Raw genomic sequence first — 18,608 nt, forward strand, 5'->3', positions numbered from 1 at the left:
GCAGTCATCAAGTACTTGTCATACATTAAAAAAGATACTACGTACATTCCCCTGTCAGGCCCATCACACGAGCTTATTTTGGGAAAGGAGGAACACTATAGCTAAGGCTTGATGCCATCGTGCCCAAGTTGGTATTTACAGAGCCTTCAACAGAACTCCCACCACCTCGGACAGGCTGCAGCTAGAACTCTGGTTTTCTCGGCTGAGAATATTCCTAAGCCCCATTTAGGGGCTGCAGCAGCTGGCCCAGTTGACAGTTCCTGTCCCAGTTTTGAAAATCTCAATTATATTTGGGATGGCATCCTTTTCCACAACGGGTAGCTAAGGAGAGCAATTCACTGGGCTCCCCAAGGAAGCCAGAATAGGAGGGACCCAAGGCAGCAGGATGTGTAAGGGGACTGGAGAACACAGAAGAAAATGCATCACATGCATGCACTTTCCATGGGTAAAGGGAACTGCAAGGAAAAGAGTCACTGTGAAAAACAAACAAACAAAAAACCAACAAAACCCAGAAGTATACCAAAGTTCCACCCCCCTCCCAGGGTTTTTCCTCTACTCCCAACTGCAAATTATTCTCCATGTGCAGTTTCCAGTAAATCAAGCTTTGCTAAATAACCCCGACATGTGCGGGGCTGAGAACCAGCCAACAAGCAATGATGAGATGTCCCTGGAATGATTAAGGAAAACGCAGACATCTCTCAGGTTACAAGGAAGCCTGTTGTACTCTCCCCTCAGCGCATATGCAATGCTGCAAGCACTGTTCCGAAAACCTCTGATTTTCAAAGGCTCATTTGGTTGACAAGGAGCCTGTGGATTCGTGGACAGATTGTCACACAAACTGTCAGGTTTTTAGAGAGACTATCAGACCTCTCTTTGCCTACGTTATGGAGCACATCAAAGACACAGAAGATGAACCAGACACAGACTGCACAGATCTGACAGAATGGTGGGTGTACATATTCAGAATACGGTACTGCTGGGGGGAAGCTTAATGTGAATAATCAGGGGCTGAAAGTTCCAGAAATGTGACAGGTTTTGGCAGCGATTCTCATCTTTGCATTTACTTATTGAAGGGAGAAAAACTGCCATACTAGAGGCAAACTTGGGAGAAGAAGAAAAATTGTATCAGCAGCAATTTATTTTGCCACTGCACTTTTTCTTTATTATTATTACTCCCAGAGCATTTTCTGAAGATATTTGTATCTTCAGCCAAGGTTCTCTCACTCTGCTTGCGGCTTCTCTTCCCATTTTATTCTGTAGGAGAGGCTGGTTTAATGATTACAGTCAAAAAGACCGCTAGGACTTTACAGGTCACTGTACACAGTTAATGACACAGACAAATCCACACTTTCAGAAGCGCCCGCTGGCTCACGGCTCTGTCTGGAGATGCTCAGGAGCTCATTATTCAAAACTTCAAGCTCCAGTTATGGGTAATCAGTACATCTGAAGAAACATACCATACCCAGACAACCAAAAAGTAACAAAAGCTATTATAGAAAACGCTAACCTTAAGCATTAGGGTCTCACTTTTTAAATGTGGACAATGTTCACTTATCTTCCAGTGAGCTAGAAACCTCAGTTAATGAATACCTGGAAAAAGTTCCCAGCTCCACAGCTCAGTAGTTTCACAAGGATAACTTGTCATTCCCCTTTATTAGCAATACCTGGACAAACTTTGTAAAGCAATGGTATATCTATTTTACACTGCCAAAAAAAAGTTATTAGGCTATTTCCACCAAGCAGTATTGATTATTACTTAAAAGGAAAGAAAATATAAAATAAAACACTGATAACAAGAAAAAGAAAATGGATTAACACAGATTCCTTTGGCCCGCCTTTACAATACTACTGCCATATAACCTCCAGTTCTCCCTGCGAGGCATCAGTTATGCCAGAGAAAAGAACACTAGTATCTTTTTATATTTATTTTGCTATTCAGAATGGATTGAAATTCTCCACACAGTAAACAGAAAATAAATATGATGTTTATCCTAAGATAAAAAAAGCCAAGGAGGACAAAGGAGAAGGGATGGCAAAGAGGATAAGAAAGAAATCAGAAAATATTTGTAAGTAATTTCCTTTCCATCACTTGACAATCTCATTCTCTCTGCTTTTAGTGATCTTCTCTTTCACACGGTTTCTAACGGGGCAGTTTTGCCTTCCCTGAGGAGGACAAGGCATTGAAGAGACACATCTCTGTAGCTGGCAGAGAGTTTGTGAAGTCTCCAGACACAAGCACAGAAGGACCACAGACCAGCAATCAGGTGGAGAGAGGCATTTTCACAGCATTGCTATTGAGATGTAAATATTAACATGAAAATCAAACGCCCACAGAGAGCAGAGGCAGCCACAGTAATGCACCATTCCCATACTCCAGCAGAGACCACTCCTTCACAAGGATGAGCGTCACAGCCCTGGTGCATGATGTCATCTGCAGCCTTCAACAGGTTTTGGTCACTATCAGCTCAGTATCGTACTTTCATTAGGGAGCCCAGGCAGAGGAAAGGGAGCAAGCATTTCTCACTTTTAGCACATTACAGAAGAATAATTACTTATCAACATCAAACCAGAAAAATCTCACAAGGCCTTGCTGCCAAGGCACCTCAGGAATGTAAATGGAAGAATGTCACACCTCTGGCGTACCATAAACCCGTAGGTCCAAGCTAAACCTGCTCTTAGAATTTAATCTCTAAAGGCCGTCTCTGTCAGCAAGGAGTACACTCTGCAAACAACTACAGACCTTGACGTTGAGGAAGACACAGAAGTAGGCTCAAAGCTCCAAAAGAAGTATTTTGGTATAAGCATCATAACTGGGGGGGGGTTGTGGCTGTAGCTGATAAACTTTGTAACAAGAAAAGGCCTGGGGAAACAGTGTCGTTAGTGGGTGTTCCCAGGCTCATGAAAACTGTATTGGTTTCTCTCCTCTATCTACTGCACAAGACCAAACAATAAGTCCCAGCCCTTCAGCTGAGGACAGCCCGGGCTCAGAAATCAGACAACAGGAACACAGAAGGGACAAACTATACTTTTGTGGGAAATAACAGGAGGGAAAATAAACAAACACCGCAAACCCTGCAGACCTGGGGCCAAACATTCCCTCCACAGAACAAGTGAACACACAAACCCGTAAGCCAGCAGTGTCCTGTTTTCAGCCAGCAAGGACAAACCGTGGGTTCCTCCCCGGAATGCCCTTTGCCCATCGTAGAAACCAACAGCTAGGACATATTTTTGTGTGTGTGGTGTTCTTCCTGCAACAAGCCCTTGCCTAACGGGAGGAAGAGGTAAAGAGCTGCCTTGGAGCCACCAAATGAGCGATCAGCTATCAGGCAGCAAAGGCTTTTAGCTGCTGGTAACAGAAGCTGCATCTCAACAAATGACTTAAAGGTGGGAGGTCTCTTGATTCCCTAAACAGCCAAAGGAAACTCTGTGCTATACATAACTCCTAGAAAAAAGGAGTTAACAAGTTCTTACGCGTGCCCGGGCGGGCACACAATGCAGCAGTTTTACGTGCCCATATTAGACGTCATCTCTGTTTCAAGAACCACAGCCCAGCCGGTTCAAGGCTTGCTGCATGTCCAGGCAAATGAGACGATTCCTGTATACTGTCCAATACATCATAAGATATCTCTAGGGGAAAAAATTAAAATCCAGGCACTCCTTGACCAGCCCAGGTGTGCGAGCTCACAGCAACCTTGCAGCGTGAAATTATGCAAGAAAAAAATTGGCTTCCGCTCTGAAGAATGAGGAGGGAGAAGGAAGAAGGGGGAATTAAATCTTTTTTCTTATGAAAACACCTGAAATGCAGTAATTGGGAGGGAAAAGCCAGCTCTGCTCATAAAATAACACTGTTGTTACAGGTCTTCTCAACTCAGAGGATTAGAGTTTATCTCGGCTCCCGCATTTCCTTCTCCCATCTCTCATTCCTCTGTGGCCCCTTGGAGACTGGCACGGATCATGTGGCCTCTCAGCCTTTTCCGGTTCTGTGGCTATTCCCCGCCATCACCGTCCTCCGCGCGGGGCAGCACCTTTTATCTGATGGCCACTCCGCTGGTGAATACCTGCCGGGGCAAAACTCTCCACTCCACGTTTGTCAGGGTTCGACTCTTAGACAGTTCTCGTGTATGTGAGAGGTATGTTCACAATTTTTACTAAAAACAAAACAAAAATTTAGTCATTATTTCATATCTATTCACAATGGGGCTAGACCGTGAACGGGCGAGCCAGGTAATCCTCATCAGGCTCAAGGTGTTCAATGGAAAACTGTGATTGGGATCATTCTTGGTGCAACAGAACATATATAGCCAAACCACCAGCTAACCCCAAAACCAAGCAAATAAAAAACCCACCACTCATCTGGGATCAGGTGATTCTGCAAGAGACGAAACAAATACCATTTGCAGTGGCTCAAGACCTCACGGCGAGCCTGATGGTGCACATATATTTTAGAACATTAAAACACGTTATTTACAAGCTACTTCTGAGTCACTCTGGTCTCTTGGGAATGTGCATTATATGTTCAAGAAATTGGAGTAGCTCTTTTATTTATGGTTCTTTAAAATGACTGGCAGATGGGGAAAAGCCTTCAGAGAAGTAGCCCTAGGCTGTCATGAAACATGTATTTAACACACCCACAGTAAACTACTAAACACACTCACTTCAGAAGGTACAGCCGCTGTAAATATGGAGCAGTCCCTCCTTAAAGTTTGATCTCTGGACTACTTAATTCAGCACAAATTTCAGATGTTCTGTGGAGTCTGCCCAATTTACAGAGTAATTATTAGCCGTATTTTCCATTAGCATGATGACAGCATATTCTGTAAAGGCAGAGCCATCATTTTAAGGACTTTTTCAAAATGAGCCCAGGCCTTGGCCTTATTTTTAAGTCACAGTAGCGACGCCTTTTTTCCTGCCACACGCAGAAGAACCGCTGCAGGCTGAAATAGAAATCCCCGACTCCCCAAAGTCGGACTCTTATGCAAGTGGATTCCACACACACAGAGAAGTTTTGTCTACCTGAAACAATTTCCAAGACTAGGTCTAAATCTGGAATATCCCACGAGAAGCACAAGCTTCAATCATCCAAATCCCAGCAGACACCCAGACTCCGGCCTAAGGTCTGGAACATATTTAATCAATTCACTGTGCTAACTCTCCACAGTTTCATGAAATAGCCAGTACTGCAATAACAGGGCCAAAAATTAATTGTACAGTGGTTGGCAAATTACATGGAAATAACAGGCAGCACTGGTATTTATTGCAGCAGGATAGTGCAATTGGTGCTAAGGTACAACTACACCACAGTAAAAATAGGTGAGAGGCAGTCAGCGTGTGTGCGCACGCAGGTCTGTGTGCAGGCGAGCACCGCTTCCCGTCAGAAAAACAGCACTGGTTTTACTGGGAACAGCGCTACCCATACATACACACATTTGTAATTACCATTCTGCTTACCGACAGGCATATAAACAGCACAAAGAGAGAGAAAACAGAAATGTTAACTATTGGGCAACAAGAAAATGAATTAAATGAAGGGCAAATTGGGTTGAATAAAAATGGCGAGGAAGGGCAGGGGACACATTAGGTAACAGGGAAGCTTTTGAAAGACAAAAGCACCTCTTGTTTTGCTCTTTTTGGACTGGACTTGACAAATACTCCGGTTGAGTTCTAACAAAGAGAAGAGATCACATTCCAGGGCTTTTTGTTCTGCCTTTAACAAGTCTTCATAGTGATACACTGATGAGACCAGATACCAGATTGTTATCTAAATTCAGCTGCTAAATTCAGTGTTAAGACACTAAGTTCAAACCACACATTGCCACATTTATTTCACAAGTCGAGCCTGAGGATGGATTCCTCCAAGAGGCAGCAGCCCATAGGCAGCATTCTCTCCCTCTGCAAAGGTACTCTAAATGCCAGGGAAACAAAACCACCATGAGGCTCTGACAGTTCACCCTTCAGCACACAGACTGCAAACGCATCGCTACACTAATCGTCCAGACTGAAGAGGAAGCAAACACTTAGTTGCTGTTTGCATAGAGGCTGCTTGTAATTTGATGTGATGTACTGTACATCAGTCAACACATATTGAAGAGAACACACACACAGCAGAGAAGGCAGAGAGGCAGTGCTGACATCTAACACATTTTATTTACCCTATTATAGATGTTCTTTGAGTTCATCAAATCACCAATCAATTTATCTGATCTCCAAAAGCTGGTGTAGTGAGGTATATTAACTACTAAACTTTACAAGCTTTCAGCAACACAGCCATTAATGGGTGAATCGAGCCCAGGCTACTGGAAGTAAGACTGTGAGCTGGCCAAGGGCAACACCGCTCCCCGCAGAGAGGGAGCCAGCAGAGCAGCGTCAGGAGGCAGCCTCCGCTGGACGCTGTTCGGCCCTGACGGGTACCGGCAGAAAGAAGAAATTTGGGATGCCGTACTCCCTCCTGCTCCCCCAACATGACATTTAATGTCTGTCAGTAAGTGAAAAGAGGAAGAGGATGAGAGGTCAGAACGGGTTTAGATGACAATTTTGTTCCCATTCAGAAATTTAAACACACAAACAGGACAAAACCTTCAGTTCTCTAAATAGCAAAGGCTGCACCCTGAGAGACTGCTAGAGCCACCATCACCTGGAATAACGTCCGCAGAGCCTTGGACAGACAGCCTCAGCGACTGGGAACTGATCTGGATGAGGAGGACAGATCTTATCAGCCTGCTTCAGAAAACTATAGCAGGGATTATTCCTCTTGTGTGCAGCTGATAAAATCAACAGTTCGATGAACTGAGTGCTTCAGTTACACCGCTCCACTGCCCTGAAAGACAAACTGCTTTTTTGGATCCCAGCTGTTGCAGGTTCACATAAAGCACTGCTGGGTCTGCAGGAGGAAGGGTTTGCAACAGCGACAGACGATGAGAATGGAATAAATTTGATTAGAAAAAAATTTGGAATTGTAAAGAATATTGTAAGGCTCGATTATGAAGGCAGAGACATGAAATACCTCTGAAAGAGAAACACATCTTTTGAGGCCAGAACTCGGTTTCACACTGGCTGCTCTTCCTCAAAGTACCCCACACTTACTGCTAGAGCAGTAAGCCAGTGGCTGGTAACACAGACCAGAGGCGAACAAATCAGCCCCTACGACATTACAGGCCATTTTATTGAGAAAGTAAACGGTGTTGGTGACACTTGCCAAGACATATAAACTCATTCAGGAAAGGGCACTGAATCTTTAACTCCCACTGAGAGGGCAGAGGGTTCGGTTGAAGATAATACCTCAACACAGCTTGGCTTTTTCAAAGGCAGGCGAGTGCTCTCTAAGTGTCATGGATACAGACACAGCCCAGGATCCCAACTCGGAGAGCTGATTCCTCGTCCCCTTCAACATAAACCCCCTGCCACCTTTGCCAGACGACCTCAGTTTGTTCAGCTCCTCAGAATCTGCTTTAAACTGACGATGAAGACCCAACAAGACAATACTATTCCGTAAAGCTTTTTCTCCCCAGAGGTTTTTACTGAGATGAGTTGCTGGACAAAAAGCATAGAAATGACAGTGGACTCACATGCAGGGGTGACCTTGGTGCACCGTAAGTGGAAGACTCCTCCAAGAAGACGCATCAAGACCAATAAGAATAGCAAACAAAAATGAGTTTGCCTCACATTCTTTACACATCCTAAACGCTTTACAAACATGAATTAAATGGTAAATGCAAGGGCAAAAGGAGATTAATTTAAACAAACCAAACAAGGTGAAAGCCACACACAAAATTAAAAGATTTGTGAAGCTAAACAGAGAAAAAGGTGCAGTCTCCTTTATTAATAAGAAAAGGTATTTGTTTAATGCATTCCACTTGCATAAATACTCAACAGCTTATGAATACCTCTTGTGCTACTGTTCTGTAAAACTATAAGCAGAAAACGTTGCATATTAATGTACCCACTGCTCACAGTACTCCACAGCCACCTAATAAAAGATAATGTGGGAGCCGGAGCTTAGGAAAATCCAAATAAAGATGAGGCATCAGCTACAGCACGGAGTTTCACTTCACCTGCTGAGATTACCTTCAGCCTTTCTCTGCCATTTTACACCACCCCAAAAGCTGCCCATGCTTTGCTACACCGCAGCACTGCCCCGAACCTTGCCAGGTTAAACCCGGCAAGGGGCCAAAGAGCAAAAGCAGTCACACAAATATTTACTTGGTGGAAAGTATACAACTAATATGCTAAATGAAAGCTCCCGGCATCTGAAGGGTTCCAGGAGAGACTGCATTTCTTATCATACTTTTTAAAGGATGTTTCTAGCATTTGGATGTAATCCTTAATAAAAATCCCAGTTCTGAGCAGTATAAATGTTAACTATTTATACCAAGCTCCCCCCATCTCCTTCCCTCTATCTCTGCTTCTCAGCAACATATAAATGCATGAAAGCACATCAACTTAAGCTTCTCCAATTGAGTGTTTCTAAGGTTTTCCTTACAGATTATTAGGTCCAACTCTTACTCTTTCTACCCAGAGAAACACTACAGAACAAAACCTTCTTCAGACAGTTGAGACAACACCCACATTTTTGTGAAACAATTCCAAATTACATGGATGAGATCTAAAATTATTCTAACAAGTCAGAGTTAGTTTAACCACTTATAACAACTGACCCAGGTCTCATTACTGGATTACGTATTGGAGATTAGACACTCACACTGGAAACACGAGTGTAGAATGGAATGGCTGTATCACCAGCTCCAAAATCCTGCAATTACACACAGCCACAGAAACAGGCAGCTCAAAGTATCTATTCCTGTAACCTTCCTAATTACCAAAATATTTTGGGCATTCCAAAACAAAAACATACAAGCAACCCAAGAGACTGAAACACACAACTACGACAAACTACCAGAGTAAGCAAGACCAAAGGCATTACCAGCGTCCTGATCCTCTGCAAGGATTTTATTCAGTAAAACTTGATTACAAAAAAAAAGTCTAAAAAGCACACAGCAGGCAGAACAAAATCTACCACCCCTGCATGCAGACACAACCTCTGACAAACCGGTAATGAAGGGCACAGCGAGAAGACAAGCTCCCAACAACAAACCACAGCCTTGGTTTAATCCCAGCACAGCTACCTCACGCACCCCACCCCGCACTGAAGCCAGCCGAACGCAGCAGCAGGGCACGGCGTTTGCTCAACACCAGCCAGAGGGGCAAACCAAGCATGAGACACTGCAAAGAAACAGAACCAAGCAGCGATTCCGATACAGCTACCATATACACTCATGGTCCACCCCGCCCCTGAGCAGGCACAGTTCTGGTTCACGACTCTGAAAGGGTCAAAGATGACCAGCCAGAATGATCAGAGCATTTGAGGCAGGTATCCTGTACACCTGCCCTGATCCTACGCTCATCCCCAGACATCCACTTTCAGTCACGGTCAGGACCAGCGTATTGAACAGGATGGACCTCTACTGCGACACAGCACTGCTGCACTGTCTTATTTCTTCCAGTGCTTTGGGAGAGGATGCAGGGAAAATCCCAAAAGCTGAAACACTGCAATTATTTTTACATACGTGACCTTTCCTGTGAAAATTTTAATAAGACTGTGTAGAGAAACAGAGTTTCTCAGGATCTGTTTGAAATAAGGTGCAGCCATGATTCAACTCATGCAAAACTGAAGGCAAAGCCTTTTTAGCATTTTTATAGCTTTACTGTTTCACAACACTCTGCCCTCCCATTATAAGCTATTCCGTCATATAGATGGAATAACTAAGATAGACAGACTAAGTAATTGTTTCAAACTCCCCAAAGAGAAACAGCTATTAGAAAATGAGCAGGTTTTTGCTTCCAATTCTGTGCTCTGTCCAGTAGATTACAGTACTCTTTCAGAGATTACAAAATAAAAGGGTAATTTATTCACACAATCTGCTGCATTCCAGGGAACTACTGAGTTCAATTCTGGTCAATACATTTCAAAGGCAGAGCCGCAAGGGGGAAAGGGCCCAAAGACAAACAAGTAGAACAAGAAACCTGGAAAAAATAATTCACACAAGCAGAGGCTGAAAAGGTGAGGACTGCTCGTCTTAACGGGAAGGTAAGAGGGGGAACAGAAGTCTACAGATCATGAATAATAAAGAGAATTCCTTTTATCTGTTTCACATAAAGGATATTAAATGAAAAAAAGTATTTGAACTGGTAACAGAGAATTTATAGAGAATATAAGTTAACCTGCAGCACACACTGCCACGTGATATTGGAGACAAAGAGCTAAACGAGGCTTTAGGAAGAATGCCTGAGACACAGAAGAATGATGGCCGTAATCCAAATTCCATTATAGTGAGTTTATTTTCATCCAGCGTTTTTATTCTTTTGCAGCAGGACATGTGTCAGCCTCTGACTGACAACACTTGGGAAGACCCTTCTCAAAGTTGTGCTCCAAAAGCTTTTGTTGTTGTTTTGTTTTGACGAGGATTTTTGCATCTTCCTTCAAAGTCTTTGAAAACTGACCACTGTCAGAAGAAACAGGGCCGTCTCCATTGTCTGATTCGCACAGCGGCTACTGCATCGTAAGAAGTATATAACACAATTGTTCTTAGCATCCAACTGGGAAGGTACTTAGTTCTCAGCATCAACAGTTCAAAACAGCCTTCAAAAACAAATCTCAAAGTCTCCTACTGCTGAATTCTGTTACCATGCAGAAGTGGGGACAAAGCTAACTTGAGGTTATAGATGGGCAGAGCAGAGAAGGAGAGGGAGGAATTCCTGACAGCCCGGTCTCCTAGAAGGAGGAATTTCAGCTTTCTAACTCCGCACTGAGCCATCCCATTCATTCACTCCCAGCCCACCAACCCCAAACCACCAGCGGCCACACTCCAACTGACCATCCCCTCTGAAAACAGCAGAGAAAGCCAACTTCTACGTCAGAGCTCCTGAAGTAGCTCCAACTCATTCTTTTATCAATAGCTATTTTTTAATAGACACACATGTACATATATATATATATATATATCTCTAGGCATGAGCTGGAAGGTTTTAGCACAGCGGAAGGAAAAATAAATAAATAAATGTCAAGGTCTGCGTGTATTCAACACAAGCAGAATTATATAAAACACAACAAAGCAACAGCTAATAAAAGATTGTGCTGTGCTGTGTTTTCCATCTTTCCAACCATTATAGGAATAAAATTATCTGCAGAGAAGATCGAAAACCTTTTTCAAAACTAATACAATTAAGCTTTATTACACTGTTTCAAGCACATTTCTCTCCTCTCCCTTCTAGCCCCCACCACCTCCCACTCCAATCCCAACCACCAGTTCGAGGCATTCTTCTATTTTATTACCAGCAATATGCTAGTGTTTAAGGGTCAAACTATCTAGTGTTTCAAGAGAGGAAAGAAAACCTGTCCTTTTTATCTGCTTGCTTTTGTACACGTAAGAACTAGAAGACCACTTCAATGCAGCTCTGCAGTTTGAATAGGACTGTGGGTAAGCCACCTTATTCCCCTGAGAAGATCCTGCACTCAAACATCCATCACCTCATTTAAAAAGTTACCCTGTAGCAAGGGACAGGGACCTGAAAAGGCAAACACAAAATACAACAAAAGGCTTCAGAAAGAGGACAATCCAGCCGGGACACAAACTTCTTCCCACTCCGCTGTCCATAAAGGACAGACACACAAACAAATTTTCCCTGCAGTTTCCGCTTCATGAAACCGGATCCGGAGAGAAGACTATAATAGAAGCACACAGCATGAGACCAAGAAATTGCAAAAATTCCCTTTGCGCATGAACATATGGACAACTGTGATAATTAGAACGATAGCTGCTAGATTGTTTGCAATTTCACTGAACAATTCCCATTATCTAGAAACAGAATTTAAAAATCTGAACGCAACACTGAGTGGTAGTTTTAATAGTTTATTTTTTAATGAACTGTATGGATTAAAGTGTTGCAAAATAGTATTGTGTGAAATTGCTCATGGGCATGTTTTACCATCAGTGGCTTAAAAAAAAAGCTGTATGGACAATCACGCAGTAGCAAGGAACAAGAAGGGGAATAGATGTGCCAATATTTTTCTACCATTTCTGTAATCTGCGATTTTCTCACATTCCATATTCACCATCATGCTACATGTTGATAGTAAAGCTGATTGATTTCTCTGTCTCTCTACAACCCACATTTTTCATTGTTTGCATTTCTTTTTAGTCACATAACACAGCTACAAGTCAGATGTATGCAACTCCCTGTCAGGAGGTCTAATTGCTTCAAATTGGAGAAGATTATTCTCCACATTTATTAAAAAATAAAGACTACTTATAACATTATTTCATTTTGCCAGGAAGTGAAAAATGCATTAGTTCATAAGGAACAGCATGGCTGCTCCTATTTTTATGGCATAAATTTTTAAAAACTCATCATGGTAAACAATTAAACAGAGAAGCAAATCCCATGTTTAGGGGAGAGATTCAAATCCCTAAATGGATTTTCAAAGGTCATTTCAGGCTTCAAAGATGCTTGACAGTGTCTCTTTAAATCATGTTCATTTCAAAGGCTTATCCAGCAAGAAGCAGGCAGTGCATTGCAGCAGCACCCTTTGAACTGTTGGGCTCCCCAGAGAAAAATTAATTACCCAGCTTTAATTTATATTTATAGCAAGACTTGTGGTGTTGGGGTTTTTTTTTTATTTAGGAAAGGTTTTTAACAAAAGGAATAAAAAAGGGCACTCGCTTTTTTGAACTTAGCTTTTGCCTAAACCCCATGGTGAAAAAGAAAATAAAGTTTTAATTACTTTATTAAAAATATCATCCAGTTAAAACCCCCTTATCTTTCAAATGCAAATTGTTAAAAAATTTGGGTTGTATGCTTTTTCATCACTTAACTATGGTGGGGGCAGACACTAGGAGCTGACAGCTCCAGGCTTCAGCACAGTGCATCTGGTTTCTCTGCTCTTTGGATCCACTCAGATCTCAGATCTCACCCCATCAGTACTCAGAGCCCAAAAAAGACACCTTCACCTCACCTTCCTCTCAATGCGGGCCAACTGCTCTTTATAGAAGGCCTCTTGCCGCTTCAGCTCTGCCTCCCTCCCTTGCAGCTCTACAGCCTGGGAAGAAGAACAAAAGAGCATCAGTAGAAGAAGAAATCAAAAATAAAGTGGCAAGGAAAGCACATGGGACACAGGCTGGAAGGAACTAAAAGAAACCCACTGCTTAGGACTGGTGTGTGGGATCCCTTGGAACTACAACCCCCCGGTATTGCAGGTCCTTTTGGATTATAGCCACAAGTTTGAAATGCTCCTATTAGTATTGTACTCAAACCCACAACCTTGGTTTTACTTTCTCTTATTAAATGAAAAAATATAATCACAGAAAGGTGACACCTTCCTGTCGCCTTTTTCAGAACTCCACCTTACTCAAGTCTTCGTTTTTCATGAGTCGTGATGTTTACTACTCCCCTTCAATGTTCTTCACCTTACCTTAAAATTAAATCTCAGATCCTCCATGGGATAAACATTCCCCTTGGAGCATCAGAGAACTCCTATAGATTTAACAGATCCCTACAATCATGAGGAAGATCTGGAACACAAGTCTATGTTGTAACATTTTTACAGCAACACACATACTCACTGACCATGCATTTGCTTTCACACACATACAGAGAACCACCCTGATAATCAAGAGTTCTCTACATACCCTCTCTGTTCAAGCCCCACCAGCACCCCCAGAGTTCCTCAGGATGGGTGCTGAAGATCTGGAGAGGAGATGGGTGTCAGGGAATTTCCCTTCCACTTTCCAAAGCACACAAGTGATGTTTCCAAAACAGCAAACTCAGTGTACAAGAACATGCTTAAGCACAACCTGAGCATCAGCTATGCAATGACCAGTTGTGTGGTTACAGCTTTTGCCTTTGAGCTCTTCAGAGCCAGCAGCACTTCATTGCATTCTCACCCCTGAACTGAACTAGCATTGAGAAAACATGGCATTGATGGTCCCTAACTAAACTTTTTAAGCTTCAAAAATAACAAGCAACAATAGCAAGAAGAATGGCACTTGTTTTTTGTCTCCCATCCTACCCCAAAAACCTCTGGAGCCACATAAATTATCGCCAGGCAAGAAGACCTTTCAAAACTAGAATTATTACTCCATTTAACACAAACGCAAACCCTGCTAATCTATAGCATCCCAGCAGCATTGCTCTTAACTTTTAATGACAGTGGTACAATCACAGAAAACAGTGGTCCAATATGATTAAGCAGCTGGGAGAGAAACATCCTCAGGGGCTCAGACCTGTCATTTTATGGCCAACAGCCATTGTTAATGAGTAAAATTACACCTGAAAGCATTTGCTGTGCATCTCCTTCTTTCTACACCCCTGCTGATGGAAATACAGTGATATAATAGAGCTTAAAAGACATTTTAAGCTAGGCAGTGAGGGACAGTTGATAAGCAAGCAAGAAAAGGAGTACATTAAATAGTGGGTTTGCGTAGGTGTGGTGGTGGTGTCTGTTTTTAAAGGAAAAAGAAATATTGTGGTTCCCCTGTTTGTCATGCAGCCAAAAGGGCCAGGGTAAGGCACAGGCACTACAGACTCACACCTAAATCCTCTGGTTCTCAAGGACTCTTGATTGGTTAAACCAAAGTCAGAGGCTTTGCCTTTAAATTTGCAATATATCTTCCAGCCCACAAACCCACTGAAGCAGGAAGGGGAATGAGAACCAGCTGCCCCATACACATACCCTCACCAAAGATATCACGGCAACAAAAAGGGCACTGATAGGCACTTTGTAAGTGCCAAAATTATTACCATTTCTGTGGTAAGAGACCCAAAGCTATCCTTCTGAACCAACATCCATCTCCTGTGCAGGAAAGGAATAAGCAATTTCAACTGAAATGGAACAGATGTAAGAAGGCAGGATAGTCTGGTGGATGACCACAAGGAACCTTGTTCTCCTGCTGATTTTCTGCATAACACCCATAAAATCAGATTAATAAACAAGTAATTTATATTTCCTTACGGAGAAAATAAATAAGGAAAAGAAGGAAGAGAAACATAGTACTGGCCCCTCTGCACAATTCAGATGGAAGGTGTTTTTGATGTGAAGAGTATTTAAAAAAAGACTCTTAAAGTGCAAGAAAGTACCTGCTTCCTCTGTACAAATTAATGTATGTGGCAGTGCTGCTCTCCTGGGGAAGCAGACTATTCTGGGGGCACAACCCCAGTATGTGTAACAATACTGGTGGGCAAGAGGCTTTATTCTGTTTCTGTCAAGGCACAGATATGACATTCTGGAAAGGAACACAACCCAAATACCTAACCTCTCAAGTGGGGTGCCAAGATGCAGAGAGATGAGAGGTGTGCTCATCTGCACGATAGCAACCCACGGATTCTGAAGCAAGGCCTGACTGGAGCTGGGGTGCCCGCAGTGAATACTCTCTCCACACCAACGCACCCTGCAGCAGTCAGACATCCTGTCAGCGGCCTCCCTAGGGTCTCACAAAATCGATGTCAAAGAAGCAAACCCACATCTCCCAATTGCAGGCTACAGCCTCAGTATTCACACTGTGCTTCTCCTTAAGTAATTTCTCCCTTACTATCTCTCATTATCTCCTGTTTACTGCCCGTAAGTTCTATGATGAACCAGAGGTTGTATGGAAAACTTCAACTCACAACTCAAACATATTTTCAATGCTTTGCTTGTTTTCAAGAGCTGCTGATGTTTCAGCACATTGGAGTATACCGAGAAACACTATTTGTGACAGATCAGCTTGGAAGTTGCTGTCTGTCTCCCTCTCTTCCCAGCTAATCTGTTAATACCAGAAACTTTAGCACACTTTACGATGGTGTTTGAAGTATGAATGGTAGTCAGAGCATGTGTCAGTTGAAATATTCACTGTTCCAAACTGGGTTAGGCAACAAGGGACATTCTGTATGAATACTGGATATTTATTAAGAGTTCCTCTAGCCCTGCTGCTTATTCCCTACCTGAAGTCGGAAGCCTGTGATGTCCCAGACAGAACTGGCTGCTCTGGAGATAATTACAGATAATTAAGATACAGATGCCAAACAAAGCATCATATACACTTCGCATAAAGGCCTTTAGAATTAAAGAAGGAAGGATAAGGGAAGACACACATGATAACACACTGGTTTGAAAATCACGTATCAGAAAGCTGCATTTCACATCCATGGTGCCAAAGCTACATCTGAGCTTGAACGTACCATGCAAGAGATGACCAAAGCCCAGAGACGACATCTAAGAAATGGTAGTATGCAAAACACACCCACCAGTCACAGACAAATTAATGAGGTAACAGCCTAGAGAATCTATCCGAGGCAATCCAGGAAAGGATAAAGGAAAGGTCCTCTCTGTCAAATCCCTTGTTTCTACATCATCCTGTCTTTGCCGAGGAGTTACTGCTTCCCCCAAAGGTACGCAGTAACATCCCTGCAGCAGCACAGCAGAGAGGTTTTGGCCAGGTACCTCAGGTTGCCACACTTCACAATTGCAAATTCTTGTACCTCATGCTTTCCCATGTTTCTTCCAGTCCTGGTGACAGTTCAGGTGTCAGGGGAGAAAAACAAATGCTATTAAAGGCTCCAAGACTAGAAGAAGGAATTAATGGCAATGCCCTGAAGAACAGAACTGGCTCCAAAACTAGCTCGCTGGCATGTTCCTTGCCAAGCCTAAAAGGAATGGCAGAGCTGAAAGGGCAGCACTGAAACAGCAAGACGCAGCTTGAGCACATCACGTCTGAGACAGAACAGCGGAACTTTACAGAGAGGCTTGTACCTGACGAGCAACCATAGCGGAGCTTTGCCTCAACCTCACTTGCATCAGCAGAAATATCCGTGCTACCATGGAGCCGCCTGCAGCCACCATTCCAGACACACGAGGCCTACAAAATCGCTTGCTTTATGTCCTTTCTCTCATCCTGTTGAAGGCAGGTGACTGTGTTTTGTTTTTTTTTCAGAACCCAGGTGCAGACTCATGGCCTTAAAAAGCATTACTGGAGTAACCCTCATTTCCTCCTGTTTCTGCTGCTCAGCCAACACCACACATCACCAAATCAAGTTTGGTTTCAGCAGCTGTAAGCTACATGAAAAGAACCAGCGAAAATCTTTATGGAGGAAATAATATGCAATTTTCTAGCTGAACACCTTTTAAAATGTAATGACAGAAAATAAAATCCTGCATCTGTGCTCAGCAATAACAATCTGTACACGCGCAGTAACAACATGACACTTGGAATAAGCAAGATCCAGGCAAAAAAAAAAAAGCTTACCCAGGCATCCAAATCCACAGGCTTGGAATAAAGAGAGCATGAAGAGAAAGGAAGGAAAAGAGAAGGAGAAGAGAAGTCAGGGATTTACAAAGGCCGCCTGCTGCTGCACAATATAGCTTTTAGGACGACAAGTTTAGGAAAGTTCCTTAAAAACAACAAGCATCTTAAGCAGTGCAGGGCTGTCCTCTGCTGGGAACCGTGCTACTAAATGAAAACAAAAGCACATGCACCCCCAGAAATGAAAACAAAGCAGAGCCCCCAAAGGCTGCTGCAGGGTCCCCCCCGTAGGGTGGAAGCTCAGGGAAGACAGCGTGAAGCAGCCAGTTTCTGGGAGTCACGCAAGGTGCTGCACAATGTTAGAGATGCTGATACCCACAACACGCACCCACGAACATGCCGACGCTCAAAGGAAGTGGCCAACAACTGCGCTGTTTCCAAACTACCTGCAGAGAATAAGTATCCTTTTGCAAGGGCACTTCTGAACACACAAGCTGACCTACACAGCAAGTCATCTTCCTTACTGGACAATTTCAAAGAGCGCTTCCTAATAGAAAGGCAGCTGACGGATCAGATTCCCAACCAGATCCCCCTTCACAGGCCACTGAACACACCTTCAGTGCACGGTCCAAACCTCTGCCAAGCTGCCTTCACCTGCTCCTTCTTTGGTCAGTAGGCCTAGTTAAGTATGAGGACAAGCAGATGAAGCAGGCTGCAGTATCACCTCTTATTTACTCATTACCACTTTTTACTTACACGATAACCCAGCAGCAGCAAAGGAAGTACAAGATGATAAACGTTTCATGCCCGTAACCACCTGCTTCTGAAGCTGAGGCATGAGGCAGCCCCAGCTCTCATCTGCTGACAAGCCTTCCCTGCCTCTCAGGGCTCCATTCAATCAGCAGCACACTCGCCAAGCAGGACCTTCAGAACGGCTGGCCTTTTTTATCATGATTATTTATTTGAGGGGAGTTAACAGGGCGGGAGGAACTTTCCTCTTGGTCATAGTTCAGTGCCAGAGGGAGCAGATGGCGCAGCGCAACATGTTTATGGGATCTGCCATCATTTTAATGGCACAGAGCGACTACTTCAGGTAACTGAGGGATGATGTGTCACACAGCTATGTGTGCCGTCCATCCCCGTCCTTTGCAACAGCTGAGAGGGCTGCAACCGCACATCTACAGCTCAGCTGGGGGAAGCCAATTCCCCCCTTTCTGCAGACAGGTTTGATACAGAAGCATGAAGTCCTTGGCCACACAAACCAATACGCAACAGGAGTTCACCAGTAATCACTGACCCATCTTGACAAAAGCCTGATTTGAATAACATTTTTCTTCCTGC

General features: G+C 43.4%; 1 protein-coding gene across 1 annotated transcript in view; it reads right to left on the reverse strand.

Annotated features, from left to right (window-relative positions):
• CHCHD6 (coiled-coil-helix-coiled-coil-helix domain containing 6) overlaps nucleotides 1–18,608 on the reverse strand; it is a gene marked incomplete at both ends in the record, with an annotated part of 72,179 nt that overhangs the window by 22,759 nt on the left and 30,812 nt on the right. Inside the window, 2 exons of the mRNA XM_010144470.1 lie at nucleotides 13,007–13,090; nucleotides 17,271–17,291. Of these exons, the coding sequence (XP_010142772.1) occupies nucleotides 13,007–13,090; nucleotides 17,271–17,291 (105 nt within the window). The remainder of the gene's footprint in view (nucleotides 1–13,006; nucleotides 13,091–17,270; nucleotides 17,292–18,608) is intronic.

The sequence above is a fragment of the Buceros rhinoceros genome, unplaced genomic scaffold (genome assembly GCF_000710305.1).
Source record: "Buceros rhinoceros silvestris isolate BGI_N320 unplaced genomic scaffold, ASM71030v1 scaffold5651, whole genome shotgun sequence".
Taxonomy (NCBI): Eukaryota; Metazoa; Chordata; class Aves; order Bucerotiformes; family Bucerotidae; genus Buceros; species Buceros rhinoceros.